The sequence below is a fragment of the Silene latifolia genome, chromosome 7, assembly GCF_048544455.1.
Source record: "Silene latifolia isolate original U9 population chromosome 7, ASM4854445v1, whole genome shotgun sequence".
NCBI classification, from domain to species: domain Eukaryota; kingdom Viridiplantae; phylum Streptophyta; class Magnoliopsida; order Caryophyllales; family Caryophyllaceae; genus Silene; species Silene latifolia.
In genome coordinates, this window is record NC_133532.1 from 13509764 (window position 1) to 13529403 (window position 19640).

The window sequence follows — 19640 nt, forward strand, 5'->3', positions numbered from 1 at the left end:
GGTCATAATTGCCATCCCTACGTAAGCGTGTGTTGGTCCATTTCTCTTTCATTGGTATTTGTGTCAAAATCAAAGGATAACAATTGAGCGGAACATAGGGAGTACATTTTTATATTTTAGGTGACCGTTTCTTATACGATGTCCACTGCGAGGCGCGAGATCAATTAAAACCAGAATAGAGGAGGAAATAGAATAGAGGGAGCGAGTTGAATAAACCTTTTAAGGGGGCGTTTGGTTGGAGCTTTTGGAATGGATTGGAATGGATTCAATCCATTCAAGTGTTTGGTTGGAGCATTTTGGAATGGAGTTAGATACTTGATGGATTCTAACTCCATTCCAACCCCTTGGATTTCCATACCCACATCTTCCCCCAAGTTTCTAACTCCATTCCACCTTATATTGTTTTTCTTCTCCATTTCAAGGTTGAACCAAACAACTACAAACAAGTATGGGTATCTAACTCCATACCTCCATGGATTTACACTCCATTCCAATCCATTCCAACACTTTGAACCAAACGACCCCTAAGTCTTCAACCAATAAGCATCTTCTTAACTACAAATATTCTTGTTTAAGACGGTAATATATCGGTCTTACTCTCTCAACTAATGTTTATACACAAATGGAAAATAAACAGCACCTAATTAGTAGAAACCAAATATCAGTAATCCTACCAACAACAATCAGACCCGTTTTTCTTATACTTAGCTTATGAATTTTCTCAACTTAGAGATCACATTTTTTATATCTCATATGTCATTCCGACTTTAAGCAATCTCTTTCGAGGAATATCAAGAGCCTTATCAGTTTGTCTCAAATTTCTCTTGATAAAATTATACGCCAAATCAATCACAATCTTCTTTCCGACTCCGGCTCCTTTGCCAGAGATAATCTCACTTTCTCCCATCATATGTACAATCCCATCACAAGAAGCTTTCTCGACCACTTCAATTTCTTTTTCCATCTCTTCTTCGTTATCCTTTGTTATTTCTTCCTCATTCTCCGTCTCCTCGACTATCTCTACAATGTCGCCTTGGTTATTCTTAACATGATGAAACCAAAAATCTTCCCTCATGAATTCCTTAAGCTTTTCGACTAGGAGCCTTTCAAACGGCTCAACCTCGTTTCGACCATCAGTATATCCATACCGTACTACACAGCGGAACACATAAAGTTCCCTCGGATTCACCCTACGGAACAGAAACCGCTCCTCAGGTGGAACAGTACTAATCGGAAGTGATTTAATAGAAACGAACACAACCACCGATTGCAATGCTGGTACATTCCCAAGATAATGCTCGAAAATAGGAGGAATCCCATGAACGAGTTCAGAATAAAAGATCGCCATACCAGGAATTCGACAGAAATTGCTGTGACTCGTAATTTCCCTTAGAGTTTCAGGCGAGACTTTGTTCTCGACTTCATAGTAGTACTTCTTCCGGTACACGTAGTTCCAAATGTACATTACGGATAATAGAAGGCACGCGAAGGCTATTGGAAAATATCCGCCATGTGGGAATTTGTAGAGCACCGATGTCAAGTAAATGAATTCGACAGACATTATACAACAGATGTATACTATCACCAATGCTATGTTCTTTTTCCATATTACTAGCATCACCAGGATCATGAACGACGATGTGATCGTCTCAGCGAACACAACAGCAATTCCTGCATTTTGTCGGTAATTCAGTCAGACATACGTAATGTATGAAATGAATTATATAGATGTCAGCTATCTTAATTTGTAAATTCATTGTGACTGGTTTAATGATAGCATTAGACCTGTAATCGGGCCGGGCTAGGGCCGGGCTGGACTCTCATGGTCAGACCCGGGCCAGGCCAGGGGAGGGGTGAACTTGGCTGGGCTGGGATATGCTTGACTCGGCTCAGGGCCCGAGGCGGGCCGGGCTAACGGGCTTTACCAATTTATTTATTTATTTTTTTTGCTAAAATGACGAGCCAAGGCGGGCCGGGCTGGAATTTTAGGACCCGGGCCAAGGTCGGGTTGGGCCAAGTTGCATAAAATGACGGGTCAGGGCGGGTCGGTTCGGGCTGTGCTGATGGCCTACTCTAGATAGTAGGGTGATATTTCAGGCCTGAAGTATTGGTCTGAATTTAGGTAACCTTTATTTTCCGTTCCAATAACAGCAACTAGTTAGCTACCCATGACCGGAATTCGAAACCAGTTGCATTAAAATTGCAGTCGGGTTTTTTATGCCAGAAAAAAACATGTAGAAAAGATAATGCTTGTAAAGCGGAATCAAGGAGCTAACCATATGCGTTTCCTATCTTCTCTGTAGTTCTAAAAGCCAGAGTGACGAGAACACTAGCAATCATGATGACGTAGTTTACTTCCGGGATATAAACCTGGCCTTCAAAAGTGGCTGAAGTGTGGACGATACTGACCCGAGGGAAGCATCCTAGTGCTAAAGACTGTTGAATGATGGAGAAAGTACCGGAAATCATAGCTTGGCTTGCTATAATCGCTGCAAGAACCGCTATCACAAACATCGGCCAGTATAATGGACCTGCAGAAAGAAGAGTCGATTTAATTTGGCGTAAACCAGAAAAAAATGCATTTTAGAACAGATGGAAAACAGGACATCAGTATCTATCAAGTATTAACCTGGTATAGCCTTGTAAAAAGTATTGGTGACGTCATCTTGGTGCAAGCGGAGGAAAGACGCTTGGCCGGAGTAAGTTAGCATAAGCGTAGGGTATACGACTGCAGACATACTTATTTGGATAGACCTTACAGAAAAGTGTCCAACATCAGCAAATAATGCTTCAGTCCCTGCACCATTCATTTAGTTGTCACTGATAAGCTCAACGAACAGTCGAACATGATTAAGCGCCTTGATAACGGTTAGAAGGATAACCTGTGATACAAAGGACAACGCCGCCGAGGGAGATCCAAGCCTCTTTTCCATTCCTTCTGAAGTACTCAATGATATGCCATGGATTAAGCGCCTTGATAACGGTAGGATCATATTTAATGAAATTGTAGACACCAATTCCAGCATTCATTACGAACCAAACACTCACTATTGGCGCGAAACTGTATCCCACTTTATCTGTCCCAAATCTTTGTACTGAAAACAGCAATACCAAAATTGCAACCGATATCCACACCACCCTTCCTTTAAAATTTAAACCACAAGACAACTAAAGTCAGAATACCAATCAGCACAATAATTTCAAAAACAATACTTTCGACCTAGACCTGTACTCGGGCCGGGCTAGGGCCGGGCCAGGCTGGTTAGGGAGCTGGCCGGGCTCTCCTGGTCAGACCCGGGCCAAGCCATGGGAGGAGCGGGCTTGGCCGGGCCGGAATATGCTTGACCCGGACCATGGCCCGAGGCGGGCCAAGGACGGGCCTTACCAATTTATTTACGAGTATTTATTTTTAATTTTTGCTAAAATGGCGGGTCAAGGATGGGCCGGGCCGGGTAAGTCCGTGCTGATGGCCAACTCTACTTTCGACTATACACGTTAAAATTTCGAGAACAGTAAATATTTACCTTCTGTAAAGGTAGATGCTGAAGCTTCTTTTAACCCACTGACAGCGGATAAAACTGCGAAACAGATTGAAAAATCAGAAAACTATACTAACCAAGTAGCTCCATAAGTTACATTCTTAAGGCTTGACATAAATGAAACGAGAAAACGAACCTGAAATGGATGGGGTGAGAACACCATCACCGATAACCAAGGATGTCGAAAGCATGGTGACGATCAAAAGAACGTATTTGGCAACAATGCTGTTTTCCAACAAGTTTTTGAGCTTCAGTGACAATCCTAAATGATGGCTTGGCAACTGCAACTGGTAATTTGAGACTTGTTGATCTTCAACTTGTGTACTTGGAAGTAATCCTACCTTTGCATTTCTACATAGTAGAGAATACAATGCAAATGTTCCTCCTATTTTTAATAAATTAAAAATTGTTTATTCTTGTTAGTACACAAATGTGCAACATTTTTCATATGTTACATACTAGAATTGACATTTTCTTGATTTTTTTTCCATAATTTATACTCAATCCGTAGTATTACACAAATTCTTAAACATGAGACGGACCAAATAGATAGATGAGACAAAAAGTAAAATGGCCTAGGAAATCGCAATAAACATGTCTCATCTATCTAGATTCTAGATGGATTCGCACTTGTCGACTTAAGGTAGATCAACTGTTTATATTAAGGCATGTCACATACTCACGTGTTTGTATTAGTTAGTTTTACCGTATTTCGTATGCAATGTTTAATTATTTTGATACATATATTCAATCAATGTTGCAATTCAGGTTAACAAGAGGGATTAACTATATTTAACTAATCTGGATTAAATAAAGTCTCCTAGGAAGCCTTATGCTAAGCCTAATCGCATAAGAGTTAATAATAAATACAATACTCATATAAGAGTACTTCTTTTGTAGTACCACTACCTTATGATAATACAAATCAAATAAGATATAGAATATTTTACTAGTTGTATATAGTTGAATTTATGTACTAAATTTTATTTTAAAATTTGATATTTTACGATGATAGCGGACCGACACAAGATAATTATAAAATATCAAGCTTTAAAAAATCAGTTGGTCTTCTTTAAAACGGTAATATTTTACTTTTGTCTTATCTATCTACTTGACCTATTTTATTATTTAAGATAGAACATTCGTCTTAAAAAAGAATTTATTTTAGAAAATTTACTCAATTAAAAGTTGAAGAACACTAGTTGACGAAATGTGAATTTGTGATACACGAGGGAAAGTAACCCAAATTCTCATTTGTGACGGGTATATCCGGCGCAAGTTTACGACGGGTCAAGTATTACCCATATGGGGTAGATAGGACAAAAGCAGAATGTCTAGGAGTCCATTTTTGAAATAATGGTCAAAAATAAAATATTTGTCGTTTTGAGTCGGTTTTGAAAATATTTGTCAAAATGGTGTCCACGTAGGCTCAGGATTTTTAGACCTGAAACACGCCACTACTAATGGCGTGTTTTGTGAAGGAAACACGTCATTAGTAGTGGCGTGTCTTTACAACAATTTTTTTCCTCAACTGACTGAATTTAAAAAAAAAAAAAAAAAAAAAAAAAAAAAAAAAAAAAAAAATCACATAAGACACGCCATTAGGGATGGCGTGTTTCCCCTCCGAAACCCGCCATTCCCAATGACGTGTTTGTTTTAGTCCATTTTTTAATGAAGTTTCTTTTCGTACTCATTATAAACACGCCATTGGTAGTGGCGTGTTTTAGGTTCAGAAATCTCGAGCCTACGTGGACACCATTTTAACAAATATTTTCAAAACCGACCCCGACAAATATTTTATTTTTGACCATTATTTCAAAAATGGATTCAATGTCTAGGGAGTAGCAATCTATTTTGTCTTATCTAACTACATGGATATTATTTGACCCGTCGCAAGCTTGTAACAGATACGTCCGAGAGACTGACTGGGAAAGTAAAGGATGTTAGTTTCAGACAAAAGTATGATGCACAAAAATTGACGTCTTGCAACTTAAAGCTGGCCCACAATGCCGTCAGAAAGAATGGTAGTAGATTCAGTTAATATCAGTCCAGTAGTACCCAAAATCAATCACCCCATCTGGCCATCTTGGTATATTCTTTAATCATTTGACTAATTAAAATAATTAAATCCGACAAGGTTGACTAATCATCAAAATCAAATTAAAAAATAATCAAATAAACTCTTCCAAGTGACCTAAGTGTTACCTACCACTTAGCAACAAAATTAGAGCTTCTTACTAACCACACTTGTCATTTCCTCATTATACGATAAATTTGTACTCGCTTGGACACTCCGTCTCAATTATTTATTTAACTTTGAGTTAAAGTACTGTTTACAAATATAATATAAAAGGTAAATACATAATTGGGACGTAAAGAGTAGCAGAGTAGCAAATTTATCCTTAAATATAAGTCCTCCTTCAATTTTCAAGATATGTGAGAGCAATTGGTCTCCCTTGTGACGGGTTACCATTTGTGACGGATATTTTGTGAGATAAAATGGTAACAAAATGGGTTAGTGGAGAAAGGGGACCACATAAATAGTGTTGCTGAGAGAGAAAAAGTGGGTACATTGTGAGGTAAAATGGTATCCGTCTTCAGCTTGTGACGGATATGTCATGTCTTCAATGAGAATTTGTGATGTGAGAGAGATGCAAAGACAAGTAAAAGTAGCTCTATTAATATAAACCGAGACACAAAAGTACGAGGAAGTAATTAATAAAAATTTAAAATAGTTATTGTTAGTAGAAAAAAAGGGGTTAGTTGTGCCTACTCGCCCTAAAGCATATTACCTTTGTTTAAATCATTTGTTTGTCTTTTTATTATTTGTGAGGGGTATTTTAATCAAAGGTAAATAAATAATTAAAAAGTAAAAAGTACTAAAAAATTAATTAAAAAACATATACATATTGAATAAATATAGTGAATTAGTGATAAGATTATAATGAAAAGTCATGAAAAAAGTAAATAAGCAAGAGGATGGAAATGACGAACGTACCCTTTCCATTATCGTTGGCCCTTAGGACAATGAAGACGTACTTAATCAAGGGTAGTAACGTAATTGTGTAGTAGATGAGGGAAAGAACACCCAAGATATCGTTTGTGTCTTTAATCCCATTTGGGAAGGTGCTTCCGAACACGTATAACGGCGACGTTCCGATATCTCCGTATATTACACCGAGGCTTTGGAATGCAAGAGACAATACTACTGCCCAACTCATTTCCTATACATTCACCCATGAATTTTTAATAAGACAACAAATTCATCTTAGTTGTTTTTATTTAAATTAAATATCAAAGGCGAAATTCAACGAAAAATCAGTTAATCTTGGATAAGAAGTTAAGAACATTATATGTTTAGATGTATAGAGTACTCCGTAGTTATTATGACTTTTATAAGATGATCGTCAGATGCGTAATATGAAAAATGTCATATTTATTTCCCTCGAAAAAAAAAGTAGGCATACGATTCTATTTTAACATGTTATCATGCTTAGTGGAAATGGAAATCGTTAGACGAATGTTGTCATAAGCATTAAAATGAAAAAAATAATAAGGTGTATATTAATAATCAACAAGATTTAAAATGTACGAGTATATATCTGTCGAATATTAATTTTTATGCAAAACGGTTTTATAAAACTTATTATTAATTTTGTGGTCCCTTAACCAACTTGATCATTTCACTAATAATTTAAACAAGTGCACCTAGAGTCATAGATTATGACCCAAAAAAAAAGTCCAAGATCCCTTAGAATCCTATGAAGAAACCAAAATACCACGAGTAACAAAAGGTTGCTAAAAGTTTAATAAATCATGCGAAAACTTTCAGACGGAACATGATCACATTTTAAGACAATAATTTATAGTTATACCACTAGTTAAAATATGATTATTATATGGTCACATTTACCATAAAAATGGTCACATATATCTGTCTGAAACTTTCAAACAGAAATGGTCCATCTGAAATGATAATTGGTGTTTTGCTAAAATGTATCCTTAAAACTTAGTTTTAGATGAAAATGGTCCGTATGAAATGAGAATTGGTGTTTTGCTAGAATGTATCCTTAAAACTCTCGAAAATTATTTATACTTTTAATTTTGTAATTTGTATTCAACACCTCTAAACTTACATGATATAATCATATCAACAAATAATCTATACATAACAAATCCTCATTTATACGATCGATTTTACAATTGGTCTCTTTAGCATATCAAATTGTGAGATGAATTACACATATACAATTATGGATGATAATCATAGTGTAAATGGTGCAATTTTACAAGAAAGTGTATAGTTTCATAAAAGCAGGTTTAAGAGGGTTATTGTTTAAGACGAATATGTACCCTTTAGACAAAGGAGAAATACAATTTTAGCATTATTTTTGAAAAAAATGATTTTTTTAGTTAATTGATTAAATTGTAAATAAAATGATAACATGATATAGTGAGTATATCTCCGAAAATTAATGGTATATACATACCACAATTAAAGGAACATAACATATAGTCATATACAATCGTACACGATGTCACTAATAATAACGTAGTCATAACTCATAAGAGCAATATATATTAGGAATACAACGACTCCGACAATGAAAAAAATGCATGGTGACATGGTACATCGGGTGTCTAACAAACATATCGGGAAATTAATAGCCTACACATTAGAAAAACATAAGAAAACTATTGTAGTTGTAAACGTAAAAAAAGTACCTTGGAGGCATGAGCATGATGACCTTTAACACTAGAAGCTTCAAGATCAAGGGAGTCATAACGACGTAGTTTCGTCTTCCCTTTAATTTCGATATATTCTTCTTCTTCATTTTTATTATTTTTGCTTGTATTTTCTTCTATTGATGTCATTTTTTTTTCCTGTTCAAAGAAAGTGATCAAGATTCATGGGAGCTAGGAAGGTGATGAGGGTATTTAAAAGGGTTTTTAATTTCCATGAAGTAGGGGCCCACCAATTTTAAGTTGATTTTTTTGTTTTATTTTGTTGAGAAATAATTAATTAGTGAATTACAAAGAGGGTTTCCCAATTAAGAAATTCCAGGAAGAAAATTAATTGAAGTTAAATGTATTTCTGGAATGAAATGAGTTGTCTTAAACTTACTTTGTTCTCTGTTTACATTCTTAATATGAACACATAATTAATAAGCATTTTAATTGATTATTTTAACAATAGTAAAAAAAAAATTCACATATATGTTGAATTACCCGTCTCATTTTTATTCAGATCGTCAAAAAACTTATATTATATTATAATTTTTATTGTCGACTTTGTGTCGTGTTAATAATGACTACCAAATGAATTTTTATTCTCAAGTTTCTACGCGACTAGGCTGATTGTCAACTCTAAATTTTAACGTATAATTAACTTTTAGTATAATATGTAAAGTTTTTTTTTTTTTTGAAAGAGAGTATAATATGTAAAGTTGCTATGATTTTAGTTAAAATGTGGAATTTTTTCGAAGTATTAATTAAATGAATACTCGAATATGTTAAATTAATTTCCAATTGTCGAATTTGATGAGTATTGTTATCGAATTCGAAGTATTTTTATTTGTTGTGAACCCTAAAGTGTCCCCGCCATCGTCATCTTTCACAAAGGTTCGATGCATTAAAATGGCTAATTCTCATTGTATTTATATGTGAGTACATTTAATATAACACGTGCTGGTTTAATAATAGTGTATTTAATTAATTAATGAGTTGCATTGGCCAACACCATGTAGAATTATTGTCTTTGTGTCATTCCAAATCCGGCAATGTTGGACTACTTTTCTTACTAACCACAATAATGTACAATTCAACTTTCTACTTACCTCTTCGCGAGAGCACCCGCAGCGAGGCAATTATATACTGTTGTCGATGATGGATACCCCGATTTACACCAAAAAAATAAAATAATAATAGCAATAATTAATATGGAATACGGAGTATTATTTTGGAATAACAGTAATTTTTTTTCCTACAAGAATAAATCGTAAATGGTCCGTAAAAATCGACTTGCTTAATTAAAATATACGAGTAATATCGTCAAAAAAAACAAATATACGAGTAATAATTTATGGATATCAGGTTTAAACCTTCATCAAAGTCGTACATTGTAATTTGTCTAAGATATACCAAAAAAAAAAAGTCATAAGATTCCTCAGAATCCTACTAAGAAACCAAAATACCACGAGTAACAAAAGGCGGCCAAAAGTCTAATAAAACGCCAAATCTTCTTTCAGCAGACTATTTTTGTCTAAAATAATAAGACGAGATTTTGCACTTATTTTATGGTCAAATGTAATCACAATGGTCTAGCTAATGTTACAGCTTATTGTAACCTTTCTTTTTTCTAAAAATGGTCACATTTAATTATAAAATGATCTCAAAATTTCGGCTTATTGTTTCAGGCGACAATGGCTCATCTTAAATGAGACCAACTCCTAATAAAATCATGCAAGAAACCAACAAAACAAGAAAAGGGCTTACAAATATTAAAAGATTCAGTAATTATAGGGTTAAATGGTTAATTATAGGGTAAAATGGTGTTTATATTGAGAGGGATTTTTTAATATAAAAAGAGAATTTATGTAAATGTATAGCCTATACGATGAATTAAGCTACAATAAATTGGCTTTTTTTTATACTCCGTATGAAAATAGAATTTATGGGTGTTGACATTCTAAATTAGAGAACGAGTAATATATATAAATCCTTCAATTTTTTTTTAAAGTTTTCAAGCGAGTTGCTTATCATTAGAGTCCGAAAAATATGACTCATTTGAAAGGTACACCTGCTCTACTAAATTACAGTTTGATTTCAAGGAGCTTGCATTTTATTGACTAATTATGTAAAATGAGCTCTATTCAAGCTACAAATTTACAGCTCACCATTATTTAGAATAGGTAGTTTAAAAGCAAGGCGGCTGAAATTACATATATGACAAATAAGGCTACAATAAATTGTGCTTCACGCACTATTAAAAATGCTCATTACTAAACCAAAAAGTCCAAATAAAATAACCAAATCAATTCATAATGCACCCATTAAGTTAAGTGTTTAGAGTTAAAATTAAATTAAAATAATTAGTGAAGTCAAATGATGATGATGAGTATGATAAAATGTGAGATTCCAAAATGCCATATTTGTGGAATCGTGGAAGCACCTCATTGTACGTCGACCAATTTGACTCACATGCAAAAATATATTTAAAAAAAGAAAAAAGAAAAAAGAAAAAGGGCTGCTAGTCTGCTTCTGCTACTAACTGGACCGCTAATAATACTCCTTCATTCACTCCTCTAAGCCATGCTACTTTACCTATTTAACTCAAGTCACAGATTCTTATTTAAAAAAATAATAATTTCCGTCTTAAATTTATAAGTTATAACGGTTTAAGGATGATAGATGAGATAAAATAGAGATACTTAAAAACTAAAAAATGATTTGTCCTATATAGTATTAATAATATATACAAGTCTACTATCCATGAGTCTAAATCATTACGGTAAGATCTCTGAATATTGAAAACGAAATTATAGTCATAATAAAATTCTTATTTAAGATCGTTCTAAATCTAGACCATACTCACAAGTCACAACTCGTACGTCATAGTTTATACCTTTGAGTTTATTTTAATTTTTAAAAGTGTGTGACACTTGACATCCACGGGTACAAGGGTGGCTCACTGGCTTGACTTGTATAATAAATGGATTATTTCGAAACTCAACAAAGGCGGCTTTCTTTACCCAAATAGTAAAATACCATCTCATTTCTGTTTCCTTTGTTTTCACAGTCCGTCTTATTATAGACGGCCATTATTCATCTATAGTTATAAACAGATAGTGACCCTCTCATAAAATTAAAGTGGGAAGGCAGGTGGGGTATCCATTTTCTATCCATTTGCACTACCCGCTTTCATTTGTGAGAGGAACAATATCCCTATAGCTATGAATAGTGCCCGTCTATAATGAGAATTTGGGTTATTTTCAACCTCATTAACGCACCATGATTAGGGAATGTTTTGCTTTTAATTAATTCATTAACTAATTAATTACGTCATGATATTATTTAGAGTGAAGTGATTATAAACTTGGTACACAAACTAGATCAGCTAGTAAAAAATTGATCCAGAGAAACTAGATCGAGCGATTAGATATAAAACCGTGTTGATAATATTTAATTGCATTATAAATTGACCCAACTCGAATCCACTTAAAACTGCAAACTCGATCCCAGGGTTCACGTGAACTTGGACTAGTAAACAAGAGTCAAGTGCACGGACAGGGAAAGTAAAGTTGGATTAGCTTTGATGTTTAGACTTTTACATGAACATCGTGAGTCAATTTACATGTGAGAAACTACGAAAATGATCAGTTTAAAACAAGAAATTGCAAAATATCACAGCATCAAGTAGTGCAAGTGTGCAACTCTCAAGTTTCAGAGATGTATAGCCACTTTTGGACTTCTGGGTCCAACAATTTTTGGACGCAAAAAAAAAAAAAAAAAAAAAAAAAAAAATTAGAGACTTCGAGTGAAACCGTCTCATACAATTGTTCTATGTTTTGGACTTCCGGGTCCCCTATTATACGACGATCTTGTAGTATAACTTGTCAAAAATTTAGTGTGTAATTTTTTTGACAATCAATCGATATTATATATTGTGAAATTTTTATTGTGAAAGTCAAATATTAGGAATTTGTTTTAGTGAAAGTCAACAGTATTTGACCACTAAATTCTTTCAGAGACGATAAACATAGGATAGAGGGAGTACTGTTTTCCATAGGATGATCAGCTAGTCTTGCTTGTGACGGACCAATCCCGTCACAAGCTTGTGACCTCTCATAAAAAGGGAGAGGGGACAAGGTGGGGCACCTCCCATGTGCTTCCCACTCACCTCTCAATGGGCATTTTGTGAGAGGAAACGGTTTCCGTCACAAGCTTGTGACGGATATCGCCGTCACAAATGAGATTTTGTGTAGGATCATATACTTCTAAAGTTCTAATCGAGTTGAGTAACATGCATTTTCACCATTTGCCAGGAATCGAACTGTTGAACAATGTCCAGCTTGCATTGATGATTTGATATGGCATGGCTAAAAAACCACTGAAACATGTTACACATTACACATTTACAAAATTTGCACCATTGAATACGCCAAAACTGGTGCATATAGCTATTGAAGAACATAAGTTATATGAAACTCATGATCAACTTTTTCTAACCTCGGCGGGTTGCAAGCTGAAATCTTGGCATTTTGGTAGGTCTTCTATAATCAGATCTCTCAGAATCTCCAATGTAACCAACATGGCTTTACTTGGATTTCACAGCTTGAATGGTTTTGGAAAAAATTGGATTCTCGATTATTTGTTTTGCTGAAGGTCTTTGAGCCGGATCAGGATCAATCATAGCCTGTTATATGTCAAAATATGAGAAAACCAAGGTATCAAATGTAGACAGTGATCGCGCACATTGTGACTGAGTTATCAAGATTTTGGAACTCTGGTGTGTTGGGCTCCATTTGTGGAACAATGACCGAAGATCAGGTTGTGGCGACCAACCAAAGCGTCTTGCTTGTGATGGACACTATCCGTCACAAGCTGGAGACGGATAGCGTCCCTCTCACATTAAGGCAAGTGGGAAGGCAAGTGGGGGGAAATAGAGCACCCAATGGATAGTGCCACTTGCATATTGTGAAAGGGGCACTATCTGTCTTGAGCTTGTGACGGATAGTGCCCGTCTTCAATGAGAATTTGTGGCGACCAAGAGTGAGATTAAGTCTCGAAATGAGATGTAGTATGTTGCTTAATTTTTCATTACTTGCATACAAGTGCGAGACACTTGACACTCCAAATCAGGTCAAGAACCTGAAAGTTCTTAGGAATTAACGGAGTGTGACACTTGGTCATGCAGCCGTGTTTGTTTAGTCAGTTAGATCTGAACTATAAATTACCTTGAGCAAATTCTGCAGCAGAAGTGAATTGGTAGGAAGCAATGGCAGTTTCCCTTCCTTTAGAAGCTGATGACCAGTATCAGGCAACGACGACCCTAGCAAAAGCTCATAAATAGAGACTCCGAGTGAAAAGATATCAACTTTATCAAGATGATCATACTTCTCATTCAGAATTTCTTGGGGCATATAGCGTGCATCCCCCTCTTCAATGGGCAAACTTTTATCAAGCAGTGTAGCACAGCCGAAATCACCAAGCTTAAAGATGCCACTCTTGACATAAATATTGTCTGGCTTCAGATCGAGATGAGCAATACCTTTCTCATGTATAAATTTCAGTGCTCTGGCTATCTGTATCAAAGAACACTATAACTTATACTCCGTATCAGATGGTTCTACATGTGATGCCAACCCATTGACCATACAAATTAAATGCATATTACGTATTCAGGTTGGTCTAAGAATTAAGACCTTTGTATGAGAGTCTGCGACTATCTCGAACATTTTAAAGCTTGCAACATCATTTTACTTATCACGTTCACACAAAAGAACAATTCTGAGCAAGTGTCTAACTGAAGACAAATATATACCTGGTATAGAGCTTCCAAAACTTTTTCCTCGTTCTGCAAGCAACACGAATTATGAATAGACAGGCTATAGTCACAGAGCTCCATCTGTATGTACAATTTCTCATTTTCAAACCAAGATGTGTGGTATGCTACTAGATTTTCATGGAAACCTGCAATTAACAAATCAAATTATTCAAAAATCTTACTGAGGTGGCGATAATTGAGTAACTAGACTTGGCAAACGGGTTGTTCAAGTTGGCCGTGCCATTTCATGCACTTTGTTATAGGGTCAATTTTAGTACAGATCATTCTCGAGTAGGTGGTAAAATTGGCCAGGCCCAATTCGGACATTTTCAATACAAGTTTTCTCGGACTGCGTTGATTTAGGTTTGGGTGTTCTTCCCAAGTCCCATCGGTGATTTGAATCTTGGTCAGTTCTACCGCGTACTACATTTTACAACATAGACTTTTTCACATACCTAGAGCAGCTAATGCTTGAACTTCCATCAAAGCTTTCCTCCTGCAGTTATCATTTCAAGATAAGTTAGTTAGACAATAAGAGAGATGGTAAGTCGTGGACTGCAACGAGCAAACAAGTTACCTTTCTGTGTCTTGGTACAATTGCCTGATGCTATGTTTTACAGCATACATACAACCATCAATTCTCTTCAGCACTTTAAATACACGGCTGAAGTTCCCATTTCCAATTTGCTAAGAAGAAGGAAATCAAGTATTAAGTATGTTGATTTTTAAACGTAAAATTTATAAGCTGTGTGGAACTGCAAGTACCTCAATTTCTTGAAAGTCTGCTCGATATCGTGACATGCTGTCAACACCAGCAGAAACTGAGAAAAAACCTGAGTGCCAGAAAAGCAATGTGGATATGATATCACTTCTAGAAAAACAGAAATAACTAATTTTCGACAAGGTGGGAAATGATTCCATCCCTTTAAAGCAGTTCAAGTAACTAACTCGCAAACTTAAATTTTAGACGGTACAAATATCATGATTATCATCACCCGTTTGTCTCCAAAGAGACTCTACACCTAGAAGAGTAGAAGGGAAGGGGAAGAAGCGCAAACTGAAAATGCCATTAACTCATTATGCAAACACTATTAGAGAAGGAAGCAAACAATGGCTCAGAAGTAGCTACCTGGGCACTTAGTTCTCCAACTATCAAACGGATCCACATCCGTTTCTGAGGCATCATCTATATACGGGTTCCTTATACAAGGTGGTGGCATGACACGACAACGTAAAGCAACTGCTGACGGAGGAACATAACTCCGTCCTTTTCCCAGTGTAGTTGATATGCTTGTTTTTTCCGTCTTTATTTCATCAGTGTAAGAAGAATCTTTTGAGAGTTCCTCAGTCTTCTGACTGTCAGACAGGGAATCTGGAGATTTCACAGGGACAATATCTGGAAAATCATAAAAATTCAGCGAGGTAGAAGACCAAAAAGCGTAATAGAACAGCTGCTCTAGTTATACTGAAAACACGCAGCTATGTACATGCTCCAATTCAATAGTGATACATTTCAAAGAGTTGTATTAGCCTATTAGAGAACATATTGGTAGGTTTCACTAAATATTAACAGAAGTTACCAACACAACATTCATTCTCGTACTTTTTTACCCCACCTTTTACGGGATCCCTATAGCCACTAGGGTAATGTTGTTTTCCGTAGTTAAATAACACTCGTGTCCTTGAGAGTTCAGACTTCAGAGCCCTACACAATAAGCTATCTATGATGCTAATGCTAATATAGTTTCCACTTCTGTATGTGAAGTGGAAAGACGTCAAGGATCCTGATGGGCATACACAAGAATCAAAGTCATTTGGGTACCTCTCAACTTTCATATGACATAAACATGATTATCTACGGAACATATCATAGCTAACACATTAAATCAGGTATATGACTTGAATGCAGATTTTTAAACAAAGTTAAAGTTTCCCTGGTGTAAGCAAAGAAAGAAGTATAATCCTAAGGTTCTAAAGTCCGAGCTTCTAAGTAGGCAACTACCTTGCTTATGTATTTTACGCCAAGTAGTCTTCAACTTCTCCGGTGAAGGTGGACAAGCATTAATTTCCTGCTGTAGAAGCAAAGACATCTATAAAACCAATAAACAATAACAACACAAAATCTGGATTAATATACCAAGACTCCAAGAGAATCTAATCATCATCACTACCTTGTTCCCATCCAAATTGCTGAAAAGATTTTGACATTCGGGCGTAATGTAATCAGGTGTGCTGCAATACATTTCCACAGACAGGGTCAATCAATATTCAGCAAACCAGACATTTATAAAACCAAACTTTAGATCATTAATCACACAAAAACCGACCCATTTCCAAATCGACAACACTAATTTGTTACAGATTAATAAAGGAATGCATCAAGACTCAAGAGTCAAACTTTTTGAAACCCCAAGCTCAACCATTGATTTGGCTTCAACCATCAGCTTAAACTTTTAGTGTGTGTTTGGATTGAAGGATTTGAAGGTAAAAGAAAGGGAGGGAGAATAGGGGATTTAAAATCCCTTGTTTGGATAGCAAATGAGGGTGAAAGGAAATGGAGGGCGAGAAATTTGGAGGGATCCAATTCTCCTCCTCCAAGCCTAATTAAAATCTCTCTGCAATAGGCAAGATTCGGAGGGATTGTATCCAAACATCCACACCACATTTCCCCTCCCCTCCTTCCCCCTCCTCTCCCGTTCCCTCAACTTTTGCTATCCAAACACACCTTTAGTCGGGACGATTCTCACACACAAATACACTCACAATTTGAATCAAATAACCACACAAAAACGAGCCATTTCACAAATCCACAACACCAATCAATACAGTTTAACAAAAGCTTAGTCAATCAAAGCAATGCATCATTACTCAATACTCAAAACTCTTTGAAACCTGGAGCTCAAACCATCGATTTGGCTTCAACCATCAGCTTAAACTTTTGGTTGTGACGATTCTCACACATAAATCACACTCACAATTACCAATTTTATCAGCATATCAATTCAGCAGGCATCATATTAAGCAATTAAATTAAAAACTTGCTAAAACTGCAGATAATGTTGAAATCAAACAAAAACAAAAACATGGGTAATGATTAAAAACACAAAAAGATTAAAACTTGAATGAAATAATGAGATGGGTACCAAAAAAAATCCTGACTAAGGATGAAATCTTTATCATCAAAACTACCCATAACATTATCAACAACTAAATCAACATCATTTGAAGCTGAACTAACTTTCTGCAACTTAGAACACTCAACTCTATTAACATTAATATTGTTATTAATATTAATATTAATTTTATTATTAATATTATTATTAATAATCTTTTGAGAATGAAGGACAGAGAGTTGGGTAAGCATGGGTTTCAAAGGTCTAGTATTAGAGAGTGTTTTTTGGAGTTTTTTAGTGTCTTTTTTGGTTGAATTTCTTCTACCTCTCTTCATTTTTGAGCAATTTTTGGAGATTGGAAAAATGGGGAAAGTTTAGTGATTGTTAAATTAAGGGTTTGTGAGAGTGTGTAAAAGGAATTGCATTTTCGCGGGGGATTAAAAAATTTGTGGGATTTTTGATTTTTAATTGTGTGTTGGGATTTGGACCATTTGGTTTGGTTTGATCTCAACGGTTCATGTTCTGTGTACATTCTCTTAATCTGTTCATGGTTCGTCTTGTTCATTAACTCGATTCGTTTTGTTTGTCTCTTGTCGAATAACCCGATTCGTTTGGTTCGCCCATGTCTATTCATTTCCTCCAAGTTTCATAGCTTGATACTTGCTCCTATCTAGATCTGGCAAAACTGATATGATTCGAATGTCTCGGCTGATAAGGCTGACCCGAAAATGAAACGAAAGTGATCTGATAGACCCGACCCGAAATGACCCGATTGAATCAAAATACTAAATTAATGCAAAATTATGACCCGAAATGACCCAAACGACCCGACCCAAAATGACTCAATCCGAAGTGACTCGACCCAAAAGTGACCAGACCCGAAAATGACTCGAGAACATTGTTGACCCGAAAATAACCCGACCCGAAGTGACTCGACCCGAACCCAACCCAAATGACCTACTCCCTCCATACCACACCAATGGTAACATTGAGAATCTTGGCACTATTCATGGTCGTAGGAAATCTTCGATATTATTCTTAATCTATAAGACAAAATATAGTCATGTGAGATCTTGTTTAGTTTATCGTCATAAATGCTACGGAGTATATATCAAATTTTTATAATTTTTAATAATGTGTAACTAAAGATATTCACGTTGCAAAACGTGTCCCGACAAGTGTCAAAAAATCAATGTTACCATTGGTGTGGTATGGAGGGAGTATTTGCTAGGTCTACCCCTACCCCGGTTACTATTTGAAGCCAACTTTATACAATTTGGTCTTCATTTTTGTGAGAGAATTATGAAAAGTAAAATTTTAAGTATGATATTAACATATTTTGTAATAATCATATCTTTTTAGAAGTATAATTTCAACAAAGAAAAGTAATATGTATAAATGATGATGATGGGGCATATTCTGCACCCCCTGACCGAGTCAACATATTGAGCAAGGTCAAGGATCAAGAGACAGCAAGTCAACATGTTAGACCGCCTAACCGACGCAGCCTGTCGGCCGGTCACTTGGGTCCCGGCTGAGCCATCAGCCGGCCGGGAGACATATCCGCGTACTCATATCCAAGACCCCTCGGCATGGAGTCAGCCGGCCTGCCATGGGCCCCTCGGCCGAGGGTAGAACAGTCTTTCCACCTGCTAGCCACTTGGCCACTACGTGACAAAAGGTGAAAGTCTATAAATACTCCACTTCTCTCATTGAGAAGGGGATCCACAATCTAACCTAAAACTCACTATTCATCTGGTATAAACTCCCTTATCTCTCTACAATATACTTTGTCAAGTAGCATACAACTTAATCCCTTTAAGTTCACTGACTTGAGCGTCGGAGTGAGTACGCTCGGTGCAAAGCCGAACCCTCAGTTTGTTCATCGTTTCAGGAGAGACCGAGAGGAAGAGCCAAGGCAAGGAAGGACATCCATTCACCAAGCTTACGTGGTAAACAATACTGCTCTGGAATTACACCCGGAACAATTGGCGCCGTCTGTGGGAATAAGATACTAGAATCTAGTCAAATCCCTTACAAAAAAAAAACACAAAACAAAACCCACCCAACAAGCTAAGAAAATGTCAAAATAGCCAGAAGCAATTGTGATCGATTTAAACCGCATTCTATCGGGATGACAAAGTCCTTAATTCCGAGATCGGGCCGTCGTCCTCCGGCCGAGTAATTCAACCGGCGTACGGGATGCCGACATGCCGAAACACCATCGCTGCACGGCCAAGTCACTATCATGGGACATGTGGTCGATGCAAAGAAAAAGCTACTCCTGGACTCGACGGGTAATACGCCGATCACCCCGCCGCAACGCCGGTGACGGCAAAGACACCCGCAGTGACCAGGGCCCATAAAGTGACCCCGAACAACTTGTCCGGGGCAATGCAAGGAGTGGAGCATACTAGGACGGCGGCGGTGCCCGTGGTGTCG

At 36.4% G+C, this 19640-nt stretch overlaps 2 protein-coding genes across 4 annotated transcripts; both read right to left on the reverse strand.

The window, feature by feature from the left end:
* Nucleotides 1–526: 526 nt before the first annotated feature.
* On the reverse strand, nucleotides 527–8445 carry LOC141591789 (potassium transporter 5-like). The gene is made up of 8 exons (XM_074412248.1): nucleotides 8265–8445; nucleotides 6538–6763; nucleotides 3676–3924; nucleotides 3525–3578; nucleotides 2883–3143; nucleotides 2630–2797; nucleotides 2277–2531; nucleotides 527–1671 (listed from the first exon to the last, which is right to left on the reverse strand). The coding sequence occupies exons 1-8, from the start codon at nucleotides 8412–8414 to the stop codon at nucleotides 743–745; spliced, it is 2292 nt and encodes a 763-aa protein (XP_074268349.1). The 5' UTR covers nucleotides 8415–8445; the 3' UTR covers nucleotides 527–742.
* A 4132-nt stretch (nucleotides 8446–12577) lies between these two features.
* Nucleotides 12578–17644, reverse strand: LOC141590902 (wee1-like protein kinase). Of its 3 annotated transcripts, none has more exons than XM_074411418.1 (10): nucleotides 17229–17644; nucleotides 16257–16317; nucleotides 16088–16154; nucleotides 15215–15481; nucleotides 14851–14918; nucleotides 14663–14772; nucleotides 14541–14581; nucleotides 14083–14231; nucleotides 13496–13843; nucleotides 12578–12954 (listed from the first exon to the last, which is right to left on the reverse strand). In XM_074411418.1, exons 1-10 carry the CDS (start codon nucleotides 17531–17533, stop codon nucleotides 12856–12858), a joined length of 1515 nt encoding a protein of 504 aa, XP_074267519.1. In that variant the 5' UTR covers nucleotides 17534–17644; the 3' UTR covers nucleotides 12578–12855. The 3 variants fall into 3 exon arrangements, with proteins under 3 accessions (XP_074267519.1, XP_074267518.1, XP_074267516.1); XM_074411417.1 differs by having other exon boundaries at nucleotides 16088–16157; XM_074411415.1 differs by having other exon boundaries at nucleotides 16088–16175.
* Between the last annotated feature and the right edge of the window lie 1996 nt (nucleotides 17645–19640).

Coding starts and splice junctions, on each gene's coding strand:
- LOC141591789 (XM_074412248.1), bottom strand. CDS start 8,414: ATGACATCAATAGAAGAAAATACAAGCAAAAATAATAAAAATGAAGAA. Junction 3,144..3,524: donor AGCATCTACCTTTACAGAAG/GTAAATATTTAC, acceptor TAAATTTTAAAG/GAAGGGTGGTGTGGATATCG. Junction 1,672..2,276: donor GAAGATAGGAAACGCATATG/GTTAGCTCCTTG, acceptor GACAAAATGCAG/GAATTGCTGTTGTGTTCGCT.
- LOC141590902 (XM_074411415.1), bottom strand. CDS start 17,533: ATGAAGAGAGGTAGAAGAAATTCAACCAAAAAAGACACTAAAAAACTC. Junction 15,482..16,087: donor GCGTAAAATACATAAGCAAG/GTAGTTGCCTAC, acceptor ATGATTTTCCAG/ATATTGTCCCTGTGAAATCT. Junction 13,844..14,082: donor TTTTGGAAGCTCTATACCAG/GTATATATTTGT, acceptor TCTTTGATACAG/ATAGCCAGAGCACTGAAATT.